Here is a 16,708-nt window from a genome sequence, read left to right on the forward strand (position 1 = left end):
ATCTCGTCCAAACCCATGCATCCAGAAACACGAACTTGCTTGGTAGCATGATTCTTGGAAAGGCCGGGCGACAGTGGTGCGGCGGGCGACGTGGTTGAAACCGCGCCGCCCAGTTCTGCAAGCAGCGCTGGAAGATGGAGGGCAGAAAGAGCGGACGCGAGCGCAAAGGTTCAGCTGTCGTTCGTTCTTCAGAGAGGACGGATGAGAAAAAAAATTGAATATCCCCCTCCCAAAAAAAAAAAAAAAGAAAAAGAAAAAGGACAGAGTGTCTGCGGGAACCTACATCGGCATGCCTGGCGCTGGCCGTGTTGTATGGCTGCCCGCGCAGCAAAACGCACAGCTCCGCCTCTGTTCTGACGGAAATCGACCCTTGCAGAAATCAGTGGGCTTTCCGAGGAGTCGAAATGCGGCCAAGGCAGCGCTCGCGAATCACTCGCTATCAAGTTATCAGATTCAGGTACGGCGAATCACCAGCTGATCGCCGCCAGATTCAGCAGGGCACCTTCGATTGGGCTCGCCATCGGGTGCGCGAGCGAACGAAAAGGCCGTGTGCGTGTTGCAGCACCAGCTTCAGGAGCTTCATCGACGCGCACGATCCCGCAGCATTTCGCGAGAGGGAGTGGGAGAGCAGCGGTTCTGCTCTGGTCCTTCTCCCCAGCAGCTGGCGAAAGACAGGGAGAGCGAGGACAAGGAGCGAGCGCGAAAGCAACGTGACTGGAACAGAAGCAAATCGCAAGGAGACCTGCGAAGCTGGAGCAGCGGCTGGCTCCAGACGGCCGCGCTGTGCGTCGCTCCAGCTCGCACACGCTACACGGCGCGTCCACTCGGCCACCAGCGCTCGCTCGCTCGCTCTCTCCTACTGCCCTGTCCGCGCACGTCGTGCCGCACACCGCCAACAACAACAACAACAACGACATCGCGACCATGACCATCACGATGACCACCACCACAATCGACAGAAGGAAAAGCCGCAGAGCCTCTGGCAACGACGGAGACCCACGCCCATCTGCCGACCCTTGCAAAAAGGTACCGTCCCCTCGGCTGAGACCCTGAGCCCACGGAAGCCAGAGCCTAGCCTGGAGCTTGGACGGGCTCAGGTCGAAAAATTGTTTGCCAAAGGCCGGAAGGCGGACAGCAAGCGCATAATACAGCGGCCTGCTCCATATAAGCGCATTCCACGCCGAGTACCTGTGCAGTGTCCCAACAAAAATTTCACCGCCAGCCTTTCCCCACCCCCCCCTAATTCTTTTAATCGAGTCGTCGACGAAATTCAAAGCCCGCAAGACCTGACTTCTGCCCAGGACTTGACACCAATCTACAATGTCGACCACCACCGCTCTGCCACATGGCATCAGGCCTTCCGTGAGGCGTACGGTGACCGCAGCCTCGTCGTCTGCGAGCTCAATGGTACCCTCGCCTTCTGATTCACCCGCTCAATCTGCCTCCTCCACCTCGCTCTCCTCTCTGGCTTCTCTCGATGAGCCTGCACCCTCAAAGCGTGCCGTCCTTCTCGATACGTATGGCAATGAATTCCAGATTCCCGACTACACCATCAAGGATATCCGAGATGCCATTCCAGCACATTGCTTCGAGCGATCAGGTGTTCGAGGCCTCGGCTACGTTGCAAGGGACGTTGCCTGCATCGCCGTTACGTTCTACCTCTTCTACAATTATGTAACGCCAGACACGGTACCTTCAAAGCCTGTACGGGCCATCCTTTGGGCATTTTACACCTTTCTCCAGGGCCTTTTTGGCACCGGTCTGTGGGTGTTGGCCCATGAGTGCGGTCACCAGTCTTTCTCTACTTCCAAGATGCTCAACGACACTGTTGGTTGGATTCTTCACTCCTGTTTGCTTGTTCCGTATTTCTCGTGGAAGATCTCGCACGGCAAGCACCACAAGGCAACGGGCCATATGGAGCGCGACATGGTCTTCGTACCGAAAACTCGAGATGCCTACGCCAGCAGTATAGGTAAGACCATCCACGATCTCGATGACCTGATGGAGGAGACGCCAATTCGAACTATTCTCTTCTTCATTGGTCAGCAGCTTGTTGGTTGGCCACAGTATCTGCTCACAAACGTAACCGGCCACAATGCGCACGAAAGGCAGCCCGAGGGTAAAGGTGTTGGAAAGCGGAACGGTTGGTTCGGCGGTGTCAATCACTTCCTTCCGTCGAGCCCACTGTACGAGCGCAAAGACGAACACTTGATCCTTTTGAGTGACCTCGGTCTGGCCATAGTAGGTTTGGTGCTTTTTTGCCTTGGCAATCGCTTCGGCTGGTACAATATGATTGTGTGGTACTTCGCACCATATCTCTGGGTGAATCATTGGCTCGGTGAGTTTTGAAGCCTCTCCATGACGACAATCTTTTCTAAACGAGAATGCCAGTGGCGATTACATACCTTCAACATACGGACCCTACCCTCCCACACTACACCGCCGAGACCTGGACTTACACTCGCGGTGCAGCTGCAACAATTGATCGCGAATTTGGCTTCATCGGTCGCCAGCTCTTTCACGGCATTATTGAAACCCACGTCCTCCATCACTACGTTTCAACGATTCCCTTCTACCATGCCGACGAGGCTTCCGAAGCCATCAAGCCTGTGATGGGCAGACACTACCGCAGCAACACGGAAGGAGGCGCGTGGGGCTTTCTCAAGGCGTTTTGGACTAGCGCACGCTGGTGCCACTGGGTCGAGCCATCTGCAAATGCAACCGGGGAGGGCAAGGGGGTTTTGTTCTTCAGGAACAGAAACGGCCTCGGCGTGCCACCTCAGAAGCTGGGAGCTTCGCGTCCAAAGAAGTCCGCCGTCGTCCTATCAGTAGATAGTGATGAAGAGACCTGCTAGTTGGCGTTGACGAGTCCTTTGCTGGTTTTTGTATCGTGAAGAAAAGATTCTAGACCTGGATACCCAGTGCTATCGTTATAACTAAAAATCTCAATGCAATTTTCGCGTTATATGCAAAAGAAACATGGCGTCTCATGCCATTGCTCTGCATCCCATTGTGGAGTACATCGCCGTTTGGCTTGAACGGTCGGTGCCATGGGCTCAGAGGTTGGCGGGTGCCAGGGTTGGATCTTAATTAGACCACCAAATGCAACGAGTTTGCATAATGCATAGAAGAAATAATGCTATTTATTCATTCGAAATGTTGAAAATTTATACGTATTCCCTCTAACTATGAGGAGGTACGAGTGCAGAGGAGGTGAAGAAGTCGATTGTTAAATGAGGAGTTGAGGAGCGGTTTGCATGATTCACATAATCGGCTAAGACCAAAAGGGAGTCTAGGCTTTGCGGGGTAACTTGCACTGTTTTGACCTTTTTCGCATCATCAGCACGATCGGTCAAATTCTTTGTCTCAAGCAGCCTTCGCAACTGGTAATGGTGCATGTGATTTTTAATTTTTCTGCAAGTCCATTGAACTGAAGTGCTACTCCACGCAACTGTAGAAGTCGATCCTCGGATACGTGTCCAGTCCAGTCGAGAGCCAAATCCCTGACTTTATATCGCGCTTCTTTCCTCTCTATGTTTCAGATTTATTTCCACTTTTGTTGCTGCCGAGCTCATCCTGTCCGACAGCGGTTGATCCGTGGTCGTCACCAGGTTTTTCAAGTCTTTTTGCATACTTGACGATGACCCCCTTGTGATCGAAGAGGTGAAGCGGGTCAATGACTTTTCTCCACTTTGCTCGGGGCAGCTGATCCAGCTCGATCTTCTTTTGCTCAATCTCCTCGTTGACCCGCGATAGCTCTTCAGGTGACCAATCCCAGAACTTGGTCCTTTTGTCTCTGCCCATGACTAAACCAACAATGTCGAAAGGGTCCGCAATCGTAGTGATGAACGGTCGCTTGTCCTGGTAGCCTGGACCACGTATTTCTGTTTTGCCGTCTTTTGATAAGAATGTCCGGTTCGAGCGTGGTAAGTTGCATCCAGGATGCCAAATATTCATCATCGCGGTGTTGATGAACATGATGGTCGCTTCGAAGACCCAGAAGTATGATTCGGTGTGAGTGAGAGGACCGGAGCCATATTCAAAGAATTCCGCAATACGATAGATACATCGAGCTGTAATGATGGTGCTGGAAACATAAAGAACGAAAAGTACTGTGCGGATGTTCTTCGAGCAGACTCCTTTCGTGATGGTACGTCTATGGAAGACAGCGGCAAGTAGAACAAAAAGGGCAAAGCAAGTTACTTGGAGAATCAGGCCCGCCTTCGTCAGTGCATTCCCAACTTTCCGCGTGTGCTCGTTGACCCTCGAGTCGACTATTTTTTGCACGCCGTTGATGATAAGGACCTCGCACACAGCATCAGCAGCAAGGAATGTCGTAAGAACGCGGCCAGGGTGGATCGGGGAAAGATAGGGCACATAGAACAAAACTCGAGAGAGTATCAGATAGTTGATTCCAGCATACACAGGTGGACCCGACATGATTAAGACTGATTGCGCAATCAAGAGAGGAACATTGCCATAGTTGAAAGCTCCGACCTCGCGAAGAATAAAGCCTGCAGTTAAAAGCAAGGCAGCCCAAGGCATTGGCCCAGTGGTCCGCCATGATCGAAAACGTAAAGTCTGATAAAAATGCACAACACCTGACAGCGTAAATAAAAGAGCGAAGACCTGAATATATCAGCACCTAGAAAATTGTTGGTGATCGAGCAAGACTCCTGTGCTGGAGCCAAAGAAGATACTCTGTCTTATTCGTTAGTGGTTTTTGGGAGAACTGACACTGGATTGAAGCATGAAGCACAAACCACTACTGGAGCGATTTTGTTTGGTGCGTAGTAATAAACGCTCCCTGGTTGATACGCCATCTTGACTGAAATTGGGACAAAGAAGAGCACGCGGAAGAAAAATTTGCTATTATATATGCGCATGTGCCGACCACAGGCAGCCGTGGGATAGATTTCAACTCGTATTTAAGTACCAAATGGATTCGCTAGGGCTACGAAAGAAAATACGAATGATATCGCAATAGGGCTAAACCAAGAACGCCTAGCATCTTGAATAATAAGAGGCAGTCTAGTCTGCCGATCTAGGTGACAACGAGATCTGATCACGGCCCGTGAGACTGAGCAATTTCTGCAAGGCAGATTCGAGTGCAATCGCACAGGTTTTCACAACGATTCCCCCGGTGGAACTGAGGCAGAGCGGAGAATCTAGCTTCTTCAAGCTATTCGTGTGTAACGTTGACTCGTAGCAGTTGCTGGTCATTCCCACATTTGTGCATAATCTTGGGATGAGAGGAGAGAAGCGAATACGCACTGCACATATTAGGAAAGCCGCGGGGTGTTTTATTACCCACTAATTAAACTCCCCTTTCCTGAAAGACAAATCTTCTCCCGTCTGCCAATCACGAGGACGGAATCTCTCATCACGTGCTCGAAGAGCGTCGCATCATCTTCATCTCAGCACAAAGCCCCGTCACTAGCCTCGAACGATGCCTTGGGCGGAATTGGTTTTCGCAATATGGAAAATGGATCGTTGGTGTCAAAAGTTGCAGGTCAGTGGCCATGGCATATACGACATGTACCTGCCATCGCGTACTTACGACCAGGACAGTCGAATATTTCGACCCTTCGGGTGTATTCCCTTTGATCTCACGGCAGCTCCAATCTCTCCTGCCGCTTCGTGATTTACACTGGAAGTCGCCTACTAGACCACTTCGATCAATTCATTCTCTGCACGTTGATCTTCAAGCAGCCAAAGAACCAGACCGACCAGGTTCCAAACACGGGGCACAAGGACTAGATCGTGGCTCGGCAGCAGGCGTTCCTGGGGAGCGGCGGCACCAAATTCCTGGACTGAGGCAGACACCGTATCTGAAGATTTTCTTCCTCCGTTGCGATGATAATGAGTCCTACAGGGCTACCGCTCGAAAGGATCTGAGAGACTGGCTGAAGTCTCACACTCCCGCATCTCAAAGTAGCTCATCAAGAAACTCACAGGAAAATCATGACGCCTTCGAATGGCTTATTGTCCACGTGGTACTTCCCAATACCAACGCCGCCGGTCAACCGCGGAGCAGTGGATCCTATTCCAAGTTTGAGAATGTGGCGGCTGAGAAATCTGCTAGTTCTTCTAAGCTCCTTGGTCGCGGCTCAAGCACAATTCTCGAAAAAATCAAAGCCGATTTCAATATTTCAAGTAAATCTGCACCGGACAGGGTTGTTCAGATACGATTACGTCCCGATGATCTACCAGCAGAACTAGTCCCGCCCAGAACACCATCAACTGGACCAGACTATCAAGAATCGGCCCAAGAACGTAGCAATGCGTGGCAAGAATTAGTGAGCAAGCTCAAGATACTCATTTTGTCATCGTTCACTCTGCGAGTCAGTCAATACGAGGACGACATTCGGGAACGTGAATCTCAGAAAGCTTTGCCGGGTTGGAACTTCTGTACCTTCTTTATGCTCAAGGAGGGGTTGGCTCGCGGCTTCGAAAGTGTTGGGCTCGTTGAGGATGCGCTTGTTGTCTACGATGAGCTCTCTGTAGGGCTTGAGAACACTGTGGAAGGCGACGACGAGGATCGAATGAGCACTCGCAGTGATTCATTTCTGAAATATACTAAGGAAATGAAGGACATTCTCCTGCAGAGTCTAACTAGCGATTCCACATCAGATGTAGTTTGGGATAGTGACACACCAATTGTGTCCACATCTCGAAAAGACTACAGAAATCTGATTGTGAACAGCAACGTCTCATTACTTGACTTTCAGTGCTATATTTTTGCACGCCAAATGTCAATACTGTTGAGAATGGGTACATCTCATGTTGATGAAGAGGTGAACCCAGGACAAGGTGGTGTAATGAAATCAAGCAACCTGGCACCTTTCTCGGAACTCTGCCAACGCTGCGCATTATTTATCTCGAAAGCGTCGCGCACACTGAAGACAGAATTGATACAAGCGTAAGTTTTACGTCTTTCGATATGATCAATGCTGATCAGCATGTTCAGTTCTAGGGCTCAGGGAATTGATTCACCAATGTCCCTTGTCGACAATATTATAGCCTCATTCGCATTTGCTGTTGCACAGCAAGTGTTAGAGGTCACCGATGTTTCATCTCTCACCAAAACGCATAAAGAGTTAGTCGCCGGAGGCCATCACCAGACTATGGAGCGGTTGCAACATCCTGTAAGACGAAGCTCACTGCAACCGTCTGTGCGCAGCACGACATCAAGTTATATAAACCCGATTGCTCTTCTGAAAGATGTTGAAGAAAAACTTTCGCAACAACCAGTTGGTGATGAGACCAGAATGACTGTGAATCACGACGTACGTATTCTAGCGGGAAACAGAGCGGACTTGCTATTCCTCCAAAGACAAATTACTGAAAAGATCGCAAGCAAAAATGGTTGGACTGTTGGCATTTCGAGCCTCACGAAGGACGAAAAATCCTACTCGGAGGTCGATCTCGAACATAATCCTGACCAAGAGGCGTCTCGTCTTGGTGATGCATCCAACTTTCGCGAAGCGCGTGGCATTCTTGTGAAGTCATTGCTTGAAGCATTAGCTTCTGCCAGCGCACTTTCTACATGGTATGAAGACATCACGCAATTGATCCTAGAGCAGTGTGCTCTCGCTCTCAGGTTAAAAACAAGTCAGCGCCTTGTCGTTGATTTGGCTATTCTCAGATACAATTCGAACGACTTTAGCACAGCCGCTACTTACTTGAGTCGAGTTCTCCCATCCTTTTCCAACCATTCGTGGAGTCGAATTGGTACGGAACTCGCGAAATTGCACTCTCGATGCTTGAGGAAGCTAAACAAGAAGGATGACTTTGTTCGCACGACTCTGGGGATTCTATCCAAAGATATTCACATGACATCATCGCCGAATTATTCAGTGTATAGCTTCGACCCTGTTCATACTCAAGTATCTCATGACTTACTTGAAGATGTGATAAGTGTGTCGCAAGATCTTCCATGCGAGGCCATTTTCCCACTCACCGATTTCTTTGACCACATTAACATAGGTCCCTTTATTCATCATCTATCAGACCAAGATGGCTTCGAACTTGAACTCAAAATTCGATATCTCCTACATGTCAGGCTGCCGGCCGACGTTGTCCGAATCAAGTTAAGATGTGTTGATCCACCATTTCAAGTTCTCTGGCTGGAGCCAACTTCCGTGACCACATTCGTACCAGGCATAAATCAGTTAAAATTGAGAGCTAAGGTATGCCACAATTCATCTTAGTTCTTCGTACATTTTGTTGACACTCCATTTAGGCAATTTGCACAGGCTTTTTCACGGTAGAAAAGCTTCTCATCCAGTCGAAGAAGCTCAGTTTTGAAACAGACTTGACCAGAACAGAAGTATTGGATATTCCGATGCCATATCCTACTTGCGCCAGCGAAGAAGGGCAAGACGTAGCCCGCCGTCCTCAAATCCTATGTTATTCAACAGATGAAAGTCTAAGCATCGAGATCGAAGCTTCTCGTGACATCCATATCGATAAAGCGCGTTTTTTGGATATTGTTATCTACACAGGACGAAATGAAATACAAAAAGGACATCTGCATATCAAAGCAGGCTCGGCAGGTCTCCGACTGATGGTCGCTGATGCAATGCTCGTAAGGGGTGAGGCCACAATTGTCCAAGGGAAAGGACCTGGCACTCTCGAACTTGCAAATCTCGCTGCACAGTCGACAATCACGATTCGATTGCCTTATGATCTCGAGAGCCATCTACCGAAGATCAATATCGGCTTGGAATGTACATATACAACACCTGCAGGGACATTCAAGTTCCTATCAAGTCCATCAATTGCTGTCGATTTAATGCTGGATGTTAGTGTTCATGATCTCTTTCGAGAGACTCGGCTATATTCTCGATTTCAAATCAGAGCATCGAAGAGCATACCTTTACTTGTGACGTCAGTCAAGTTACAAGACTCTGATCGTTATCATGCGGAGGCTCCTCCCTGCAACTTGATGCCTTTGCTTGTTTTCCCTAAACAGGAAGGCTCAATCTTATACATAATCGAACCTAAAACGCACGACGGCTCAGCGAGACAGTCTTATAAAAACGAAGAACCACTACAGCTGCATGTGTCATTTTTGCCGTTGAACGAATTAATCTTCGAGATTGCGGAGAAATCAATGTTGCAAGCACTTAGAAAGACCCGCCTGGGCTTCTTAACACAGTTCGTCCGAAATGCCATAATTCAGCCACTGCGGCATTTGGATGGAGAGTTGCTCGAAGAAGCTGCTTTGTTAGGAGAAATTTGCCTTCCAGAGCCTTCGCACATGGGCTGGAACGAGGTTGTTGAATGTCTAGAGCCTGGTCTTCGGCATGAACTTGGGCAATTCCTACGACAGTGGCATGAGGATAATAGATTGATCGCACTAGATACTTCCGCATCTGCCAATGCCCAACATCGCGTTCAGAACATAAGCATTAACGTGCCGCTGCCGGATCTGCATGTTCTACATACGGCGAAATTGTCCTTGCCCGGAAAATCGGTTGTTACGCACGGGTCAGTCATCCCCGTCATAGTAACCGTGACATATACTCGGAGATGGTGGAATCCGTCTTCAGTTTCGCCATCAACAGATGCGGCAGATCATTCATCTGAATTCCTTCTGGAGATCGACGCGCCTCCTGATGTATGGCTTCTTGGCGGACAGAGACGGGCGCGCTATTCAGCTAGTGAAGGACAAGAGACTCGGTTCGAACTCATGCTGGTCCCCCTAAAGACGGGCAAGTTGCTACTTCCTGAGGTGACCATCCGTCCCAGTGCTGGGGCAATGGAAGACAATAGATGCGAAACTGATTACAGGAGTCTGGGCGAGACGGTTCACGTGGTGGCCAATGCCAGTGACGTAACAATCGGACTAAATGAGACGAGCAACGGCACAGAAGTCGTGTTGATGGGAAGCAGGCGAAGACAGTTGGAGTGAGTTGCGATGCAGTGGGTAGAACAGGTGGAATTTTATTTCTTCGAGACGACAAAACCGTGAAAAATATCATCGGACTAGCCGAGCAGCAGGAGGTTGGAGTGACGTTAGTTCTAGAACTTAGTTTTTTTTTTTTCTTTTTTTTTGGCTCGCGACAGCAGAGCGTGACATCTGTGTATTCGTACAACTTGGTGCCGTACGAGTATTTCAGTCAACCAGACAGAGACGCGATTGGAAGGTGGGGCTCTGAATTTCCCGAAACGAACTAGCTTCATCTTTTGTTGATTTGGCTTGACCGCCTGTTACTTCCCCCCGAAACTCCTGATAGACCTACCTTAATCTGCACTTCATACCACGCTTTCCCCCCGATTACACGTCTCGTTTCCTCTCGAATCGAGCCTCGCGACTCACCACCCTTCGTTATACAGGCACCAAAATGCGTGAAGTCATCTCCCTCAACGGTACGTGCAGACGCGTGGCTTGGTGTCTTTTCGAGCGCGTGCGCGTTGCTAACAATTTGCTACAGTGGGACAGGCAGGTTGCCAGATCGCAAACTCATGCTGGGAGTTGTATTGTCTTGAGCATGGCATCCAGCCGGACGGGTATCTTACTGAAGAGCGGAAGAATCAGCCTGACAGCGATGAGGGCTTCTCAACCTTCTTCTCCGAGACTGGCCAAGGAAAATATGTTCCCCGCACCATCTACTGCGATCTTGAACCAAATGTCGTCGATGAGGTTCGTACTGGCACCTATCGCAGCCTGTTCCATCCCGAACAAATGATCACTGGCAAGGAGGATGCATCTAACAACTACGCCCGCGGCCATTACACTGTCGGCAAGGAGCTCATCGATCAGGTTTTGGACAAGGTCCGCCGTGTCGCGGACAGCTGCTCTGGCCTGCAGGGCTTTCTGGTGTTTCACTCCTTTGGCGGTGGTACAGGATCTGGCTTTGGCGCTCTGCTGATGGAGCGTTTGTCTGTCGACTACGGCAAGAAGTGTAAGCTCGAGTTCTGCGTCTATCCAGCTCCGCAGGTTGCCACCTCGGTCGTTGAACCATACAACTCGATTCTTACCACGCATACTACTCTTGAACACTCCGACTGCAGCTTCATGGTCGATAATGAAGCCATCTACGATATTTGCCGTCGTAATCTGGGCATTGAGCGTCCTAACTATGAAAACTTGAACCGCCTGATCGCTCAAGGCACGTCTAACCCCTAATCAGCGATGCTACCTATAACTAATACAAAATTCAGTGGTCTCGTCCATTACCGCTTCTCTGCGCTTCGACGGCTCCCTTAACGTCGATTTGAACGAATTCCAGACCAACCTCGTCCCGTATCCACGCATCCACTTCCCTCTCGTTGCTTACGCGCCCGTTGTTTCAGCCGCCAAAGCTGCCCATGAGTCAAATTCCGTTCAGGAGATCTCCATGTCCTGTTTCGAACCAAACAATCAGATGGTCAAATGCGATCCACGCAACGGGAAGTACATGGCTACGTGTTTGCTGTACCGTGGCGATGTTGTGCCAAAGGATGTCCATGCCGCTGTAGCCACACTCAAGACCAAGCGTACGATCCAATTTGTTGATTGGTGCCCTACTGGTTTCAAGATCGGCATCTGCTTTCAGCCGCCTCAGATGGTGCCTAACGGTGACCTTGCAAAGGTCAACCGTGCCGTGTAAGTTAATAGTTTGCATTCGATCGAGACGCGTCAGAAGCTAATTTTAGATGCAGCTGCATGTTGTCAAACACCACGGCTATCGCAGAAGCTTGGTCTGCCCTTTCGCACAAATTCGACCTCATGTACTCTAAGCGCGCTTTCGTCCACTGGTATGTTGGTGAGGGTATGGAGGAAGGAGAGTTCAGCGAAGCCCGAGAGGACTTGGCCGCGCTCGAGCGCGATTACGAGGAGGTCGCCGCGGACTCTTTGGAGGGCGAAGAAGATGCCGCTGCCGAGTATTGAGATTGTTGGTCACGAATGGTGGCCATCGCCGTCTTGATCCGTGCAGTGTAGGAGACGAGTTCCCTGTTCCCGGCTGAATCTAAAGAGACAGTCCGCTTTCGGTGGTGTAACTTCAGGTGATTAGTAAGAAGACTGAACAGAATATGTCCTAATTCGGGTGTGATGTCTCATGCATGGTTTCTTCACTCTCGTATCTCGCATTGTGTACTTCATAAACGTGCCTTTTCGATTCTAGCCAAAGGAGTTCAACTCTCAACAGTTGCGCTGATGCTGCTGTAATGCACACGTCTTCTCTTCCACGCCTTCATAATCGCGAAAGAGGTGAATTGCGTTGAAGACGTGGCTTGAGTTGCTTTAATGCATTCTAGCCATCCTCACTGTTTTTTCAAGGCCAATTCCGAAACCCTGGACGCTGTCTATGCCGTGCAGCTGAGCATGGGCAACTGTAATTTTATGATTGGATGGGAACTTTGGAATCTACCAGGTATGAGAACGGAGAGGACCATGCTGATAGCACGCCACAGTGGCGGTGCGCAGCCAGGAGCCCTCTGGTGGCATGTCTGGTCAAAGGTCAGCTGTCGCCTTCTCAAGGTCTTGGTGTCGCTAAGGTCAAGCCCCACCGAACGAGTATTAACTCGCCATGCACCGCCTGTCTGCTTGATCAGCTTTGCTCTTCCCTTGCCCGCATCATTCGCTCCTTCACGACTTGCTTCCTGGATCGATCGTGCTCTGCTTCAGACCCAGTCTTGGTCTCTATCTCTGGCAGACCCTAGCCGAGTTGGAACGGCTCTGATTTCAACGAGAAGAATTGATGGCCGGACCTGCAAGCCCTGACGCTGGACCGGACGATACACAAGTCCCGCTTTTGCCTACAGGCTGGATTGCCCAGTGGGATTCTAGGTAAGAGAGACACTTCCACACCGTTCGTGTCATGCCCAACCCTTCTACCCGCAGCTACCTGCCTTTTCCCTTTATTTACCCGTGACTACAGAGCTATTCGATCTGCTTCTAACGGCTCTACAGCTTGCGCAAGTATTATTACGTCCAAATATCCACAGGACAGTCGACGTGGGAGAAGCCCACCGAACCTGCCCCGGGCGCACCTACCGGTTCAGCGACATCAACTCCAGCACAAGGCAATCCCACGCATCCCCCTCCAATAGATCACGTAATGGACAGCGACGGCGAACACAAACGGGATGGTCACAGAGGCATGGAGAGCGACCAGCACGGAGAGAGCACTGACAGGGCTGGAGGTCTGAGTGTACGGCATTTCACAAACTCCTCACGTGCTAATCGCTGACCTTGTGCTTGGACGTAGGGCTTCGCAATGAACGCACTTCTAGGTGGTGGTAAGCAAAATTCGGGCCACAGTGGTGGTTCCAATAATCTGGTAGGTCAACTAGCTGGTAGCTTTTTAGGAGGAGGAAAGCAGTCTCATGGTGGATCCAACGCTCACGGAGGTGGAGCAAGTGGACTTGTCGGTCAGCTGGCGTCTGGGCTATTTAACTCAGGAAGTTCGCATGGTGTATCGCAAGGCCCCTCTGGACAGCAACACGGCTCATCCAGCAGCGGTCATACTTCTGGGAGTCTTGGAGGAAGCCTCGGTGGCATCATCGGTAGCTTGGTTAGTGGCTCCCATGGACAGACACATAATAACCAGAACTTCGGCTATGGTTCGACGGGCCAGACAGGCACCTACCATGGCACTGCTCCAAGTGTGCAATACCAACCACCAAGCCAGCTTTCGCACACTGGCGCCTATTCATCTCCTCCACCCTCGCAGCCGTACGGCGCGACACCCCATGCGCAGAGCTCGTACAATCCACCGCCGCCGCAGAGTCAATACAGTGGTCAAACTCATACTCCCTCGCCATATCCTGGACCGCAGAATCATAACGAACAGGCACATGGCCAAGGTTCGCCCGATGAGCCCTCGCACGGCTATAGCGGTCAGCAGTACGGTCATGGACCTAACTCAAGTCAGCCGCAGTATGGTGTGACCCAGCACTACGGTGGTTCCCCACAAAATCAGCATCCGTCGTACCCGCTCAATCAACAGTATCCTCGCCCACAACAAGGGGGCTATAGTCAGCAAGGCGGCTCAGGCCATTATCCACCACCACCAGGGCAAAACTACGCCCAGGCACCGCATGAACAGCATAGTGGTAGCTTGTATGGCCACCCATCCTATGGCCATGGTGGCCCGCAGAATCAGCTCTACGGTGGTCAAGGTCAATACAGTAGTAACCATGGTACCCCTCCTCAACCGGGTTGGTAACCCCCTCGAAATTTGCGCATAGCAGATGTATAGGTGGGGAGGAGTTCAGGCATATCTTTGAGATATATGAGGATTTTTAACGAGAACTAGCTGCACACTACTGAAGGTGTACAGTGACACCTAGCTCTACAGTAAATAGCCGGAAAACACTTCAGGCTCACATCGAACATTTTTAGTCTGAAGTTTGGACTTTTGCACGACTAATTGTGACGACGCCCAGAATTGAAAGCAGGACTCAAGAGAATAGGGTAACGAGACATCTCGTTGGGGATCATGCTTATAGTTCGGCGATGAGTATAAGCAAGTGGTATCGAATGCTTCATCAACGTAACACTTATTTCTTGTTTTCTATATTTCTTTCCTATGGCTTCTGTATCTTTTTTTACCACCGCGAAACCAGGCACAAACTTCTTCAATATGCGTAGCTCAATAGAACGAGACAGTCCAGTTCATATCCTCACAATTTATCGCTGCAAAGGTAGGGAAAGGAGCAAAACGCATCTGAGGATATGATCGACACAGGACAGTTATGTACCACAGGATAGCTTACGCATACACTGTGTACAAAATACTTAAAAAAATGTAAAGTACCGGACCAAACCGGCCCATGAGGAATGAGTCTCAGACTATGCTTTTTGGACATTTCCACCTTAGATGCCGGAGGAAGATGACGGGAGTCACATAAATAATGTATGAGGGGATAACAAACAAGGAAAGAAAAGCATTCGATTGTGCAATGGAGCCGATGTTGAAGTCATGATACCAATTGTGGCAAACACAAACATTAGAAGCATGATGCTAATGAGCTCTGCCGTGGCGGCTTTGTCTTCGAGAGCATTGAAGACAATCTCAATGATTGAATAGCCGGTGCTTGTGGCCATTCAGCGTCCGTATTGCCCATCGAAATGAGGATGGCGATCAACATGCCAAAGCCTATTGCGCCATTGAGGAGAACAGTTGCTCCCATGGATACGGGAATCGTAATCGCAACATCTTCGACGTCCTTAGCATACTTGCGGATCTGACTCACTCATCAATCTAGGATTTCATGAGTGAGTTATGAGTTTTATATAACCAAGGGCACCCTAGCCTTAATATTAACTAAATGGACTTTATAAATGTCATTTAATGTTACGGAAGCGGTTGGTGGACGAGGCACAGCTTATACATAAACCAATATGGTTGCCACGGGTCATCCCCCTATGACGCGTGATGTGCACCGTCCTGATGCCCTGCCAAATCCGAACAGTAGCAATCTATCGCAGTCCACATTCCCCGACATTGGCTAACATTAGCCGGTCCTACCCCTAACGTTTCATAGGCAATAGAGCCATTAACATCCCCCAGAGATATGGCAGAGAGCTCATCTAACTCCAGACGTTGTCCGCACTTAGCATATGGTACAATCAACACTTCTCTCAGTCTTAAGACATATAAAGTGAGCTTCGCAACATTGGTGGGAGCATATGTGCTTTAAATTTGAAGCCGACCTTTCATACCACAAGAAGGACAGGCGAACGAAATAATGCTTACTGACCAAGACTGCCCTTCGCTACTCCATCCAACTCGATTATCCCTGCTTGTAAAAGCTGCGCTAACGCTGGATTGAGGTCCAAACATGACGAGGAATACGAGGATAGCGAACCCGCATAAGCGAAGTTGCAACACGACTCCTCTATGAATGAACGACTGCATGCCTGTGATGTGTTGAACAGCGCAGGGGGTATGGTGACAAGTATGAATACCATGGTACCGTGCCATCTTTTGAGGATCAGCAAACTGCACAATGGTTAGAATTCATACGAGTTTTATACTCTGGGAATTCGTATTTCTCATATCTCATTGTAGAAGGCTTTGAAGTCTGTGATTTCCTGCTTTCATTTTGTGCAAGCTGAAAGGGCAACTCGCCACGGTTGAAGCAAGAAATATACAGGATGCGGTAGCCGCCAGCCAAGTCAATATGCTTATATAGCCGGCAAGAAACTTCATCACATTCTTGATTTTTCGTGAAACCAACAATGGTATGAAGCGGTACTGTCCTCCAGCAGTTGGGTACATCGAAGCAAACTGGGCAAAGCTGTGTGCGGTGGCGAGTGTTCCCGGGAAGACGAGAATCTCGCCATATATCAGGGTAATATTCTCGCAGTTGAGAAGACAAGCAGAACGACTGAGCGCCTCGGCTTCCCAGTTGGCCCATCATAGTTGCTTTAAAACCTAAAGCTGGTCAGTTGCACTGCAAGTATAGGAGTTGCCATATTGACGGAGCGATCATCAACGGGTACTCAAAAATCCGATCAAATATTTGCCGTCGCCCCGCAGCTGGCATTTTCACTTCATCATGTTTAGAACTAGATAACCCATAGACTTCATCTCGAAGAATGTCAGAAAAATAGAAATCTGTCCGTTCGAGGCTGCTGATCACCAGGGTTATTGATCCTGTTAAAATTGGCAAGGGCTTTTAAAAGAATCCGTACTCTCCATCCACCAAAGCATCAGCATGATCCGTAGGCGACATATTGTTCTAGCACAATCAGTTCCTAGTTATG

At 49.6% G+C, this 16,708-nt stretch overlaps 5 protein-coding genes across 5 annotated transcripts; 4 read left to right on the forward strand and 1 right to left on the reverse strand.

Annotated features, from left to right (window-relative positions):
* Window positions 1-231: 231 nt before the first annotated feature.
* On the forward strand, window positions 232-3,157 carry PV09_08434 (uncharacterized protein). Its single transcript, XM_016362329.1, has 2 exons — window positions 232-2,338; window positions 2,392-3,157. Exons 1-2 carry the CDS (start codon window positions 1,321-1,323, stop codon window positions 2,853-2,855), a joined length of 1,482 nt encoding a protein of 493 aa, XP_016209777.1. The 5' UTR covers window positions 232-1,320; the 3' UTR covers window positions 2,856-3,157.
* A 116-nt stretch (window positions 3,158-3,273) lies between these two features.
* Window positions 3,274-4,823, reverse strand: PV09_08435 (uncharacterized protein; the record flags this gene model as incomplete). The annotated part of the gene is made up of 2 exons (XM_016362330.1): window positions 3,274-4,581; window positions 4,764-4,823. The coding sequence occupies 2 exons, from the start codon at window positions 4,821-4,823 to the stop codon at window positions 3,532-3,534; spliced, it is 1,110 nt and encodes a 369-aa protein (XP_016209778.1). The 3' UTR covers window positions 3,274-3,531.
* Window positions 4,824-5,402: 579 nt separating this feature from the next.
* Window positions 5,403-10,054, forward strand: PV09_08436 (uncharacterized protein). Its single transcript, XM_016362331.1, has 4 exons — window positions 5,403-5,512; window positions 5,572-6,922; window positions 6,971-8,192; window positions 8,246-10,054. Exons 1-4 carry the CDS (start codon window positions 5,479-5,481, stop codon window positions 9,917-9,919), a joined length of 4,281 nt encoding a protein of 1,426 aa, XP_016209779.1. The 5' UTR covers window positions 5,403-5,478; the 3' UTR covers window positions 9,920-10,054.
* A 142-nt stretch (window positions 10,055-10,196) lies between these two features.
* PV09_08437 (tubulin alpha chain) lies at window positions 10,197-12,230 on the forward strand. Its single transcript, XM_016362332.1, has 4 exons — window positions 10,197-10,377; window positions 10,443-11,120; window positions 11,173-11,596; window positions 11,653-12,230. The coding sequence occupies exons 1-4, from the start codon at window positions 10,353-10,355 to the stop codon at window positions 11,879-11,881; spliced, it is 1,356 nt and encodes a 451-aa protein (XP_016209780.1). The 5' UTR covers window positions 10,197-10,352; the 3' UTR covers window positions 11,882-12,230.
* A 244-nt stretch (window positions 12,231-12,474) lies between these two features.
* PV09_08438 (uncharacterized protein) lies at window positions 12,475-14,777 on the forward strand. Its single transcript, XM_016362333.1, has 3 exons — window positions 12,475-12,781; window positions 12,905-13,145; window positions 13,203-14,777. Exons 1-3 carry the CDS (start codon window positions 12,693-12,695, stop codon window positions 14,160-14,162), a joined length of 1,290 nt encoding a protein of 429 aa, XP_016209781.1. The 5' UTR covers window positions 12,475-12,692; the 3' UTR covers window positions 14,163-14,777.
* The last annotated feature ends 1,931 nt before the right edge of the window (window positions 14,778-16,708 follow it).

Source organism: Verruconis gallopava, assembly GCF_000836295.1.
Source record: "Verruconis gallopava strain CBS 43764 unplaced genomic scaffold supercont1.41, whole genome shotgun sequence".
Lineage (NCBI taxonomy): Eukaryota > Fungi > Ascomycota > Dothideomycetes > Venturiales > Sympoventuriaceae > Verruconis > Verruconis gallopava.

Coding starts and splice junctions, on each gene's coding strand:
- PV09_08434 (XM_016362329.1), top strand. CDS start 1,321: ATGTCGACCACCACCGCTCTGCCACATGGCATCAGGCCTTCCGTGAGG. Junction 2,339..2,391: donor CTGGGTGAATCATTGGCTCG/GTGAGTTTTGAA, acceptor CGAGAATGCCAG/TGGCGATTACATACCTTCAA.
- PV09_08436 (XM_016362331.1), top strand. CDS start 5,479: ATGGAAAATGGATCGTTGGTGTCAAAAGTTGCAG. Junction 6,923..6,970: donor AAGACAGAATTGATACAAGC/GTAAGTTTTACG, acceptor CAGCATGTTCAG/TTCTAGGGCTCAGGGAATTG. Junction 8,193..8,245: donor AGTTAAAATTGAGAGCTAAG/GTATGCCACAAT, acceptor CACTCCATTTAG/GCAATTTGCACAGGCTTTTT.
- PV09_08437 (XM_016362332.1), top strand. CDS start 10,353: ATGCGTGAAGTCATCTCCCTCAACG. Junction 10,378..10,442: donor TGAAGTCATCTCCCTCAACG/GTACGTGCAGAC, acceptor AATTTGCTACAG/TGGGACAGGCAGGTTGCCAG. Junction 11,597..11,652: donor GCAAAGGTCAACCGTGCCGT/GTAAGTTAATAG, acceptor TTTTAGATGCAG/CTGCATGTTGTCAAACACCA.
- PV09_08438 (XM_016362333.1), top strand. CDS start 12,693: ATGGCCGGACCTGCAAGCCCTGACGCTGGACCGGACGATACACAAGTC. Junction 12,782..12,904: donor ATTGCCCAGTGGGATTCTAG/GTAAGAGAGACA, acceptor ACGGCTCTACAG/CTTGCGCAAGTATTATTACG. Junction 13,146..13,202: donor ACAGGGCTGGAGGTCTGAGT/GTACGGCATTTC, acceptor GCTTGGACGTAG/GGCTTCGCAATGAACGCACT.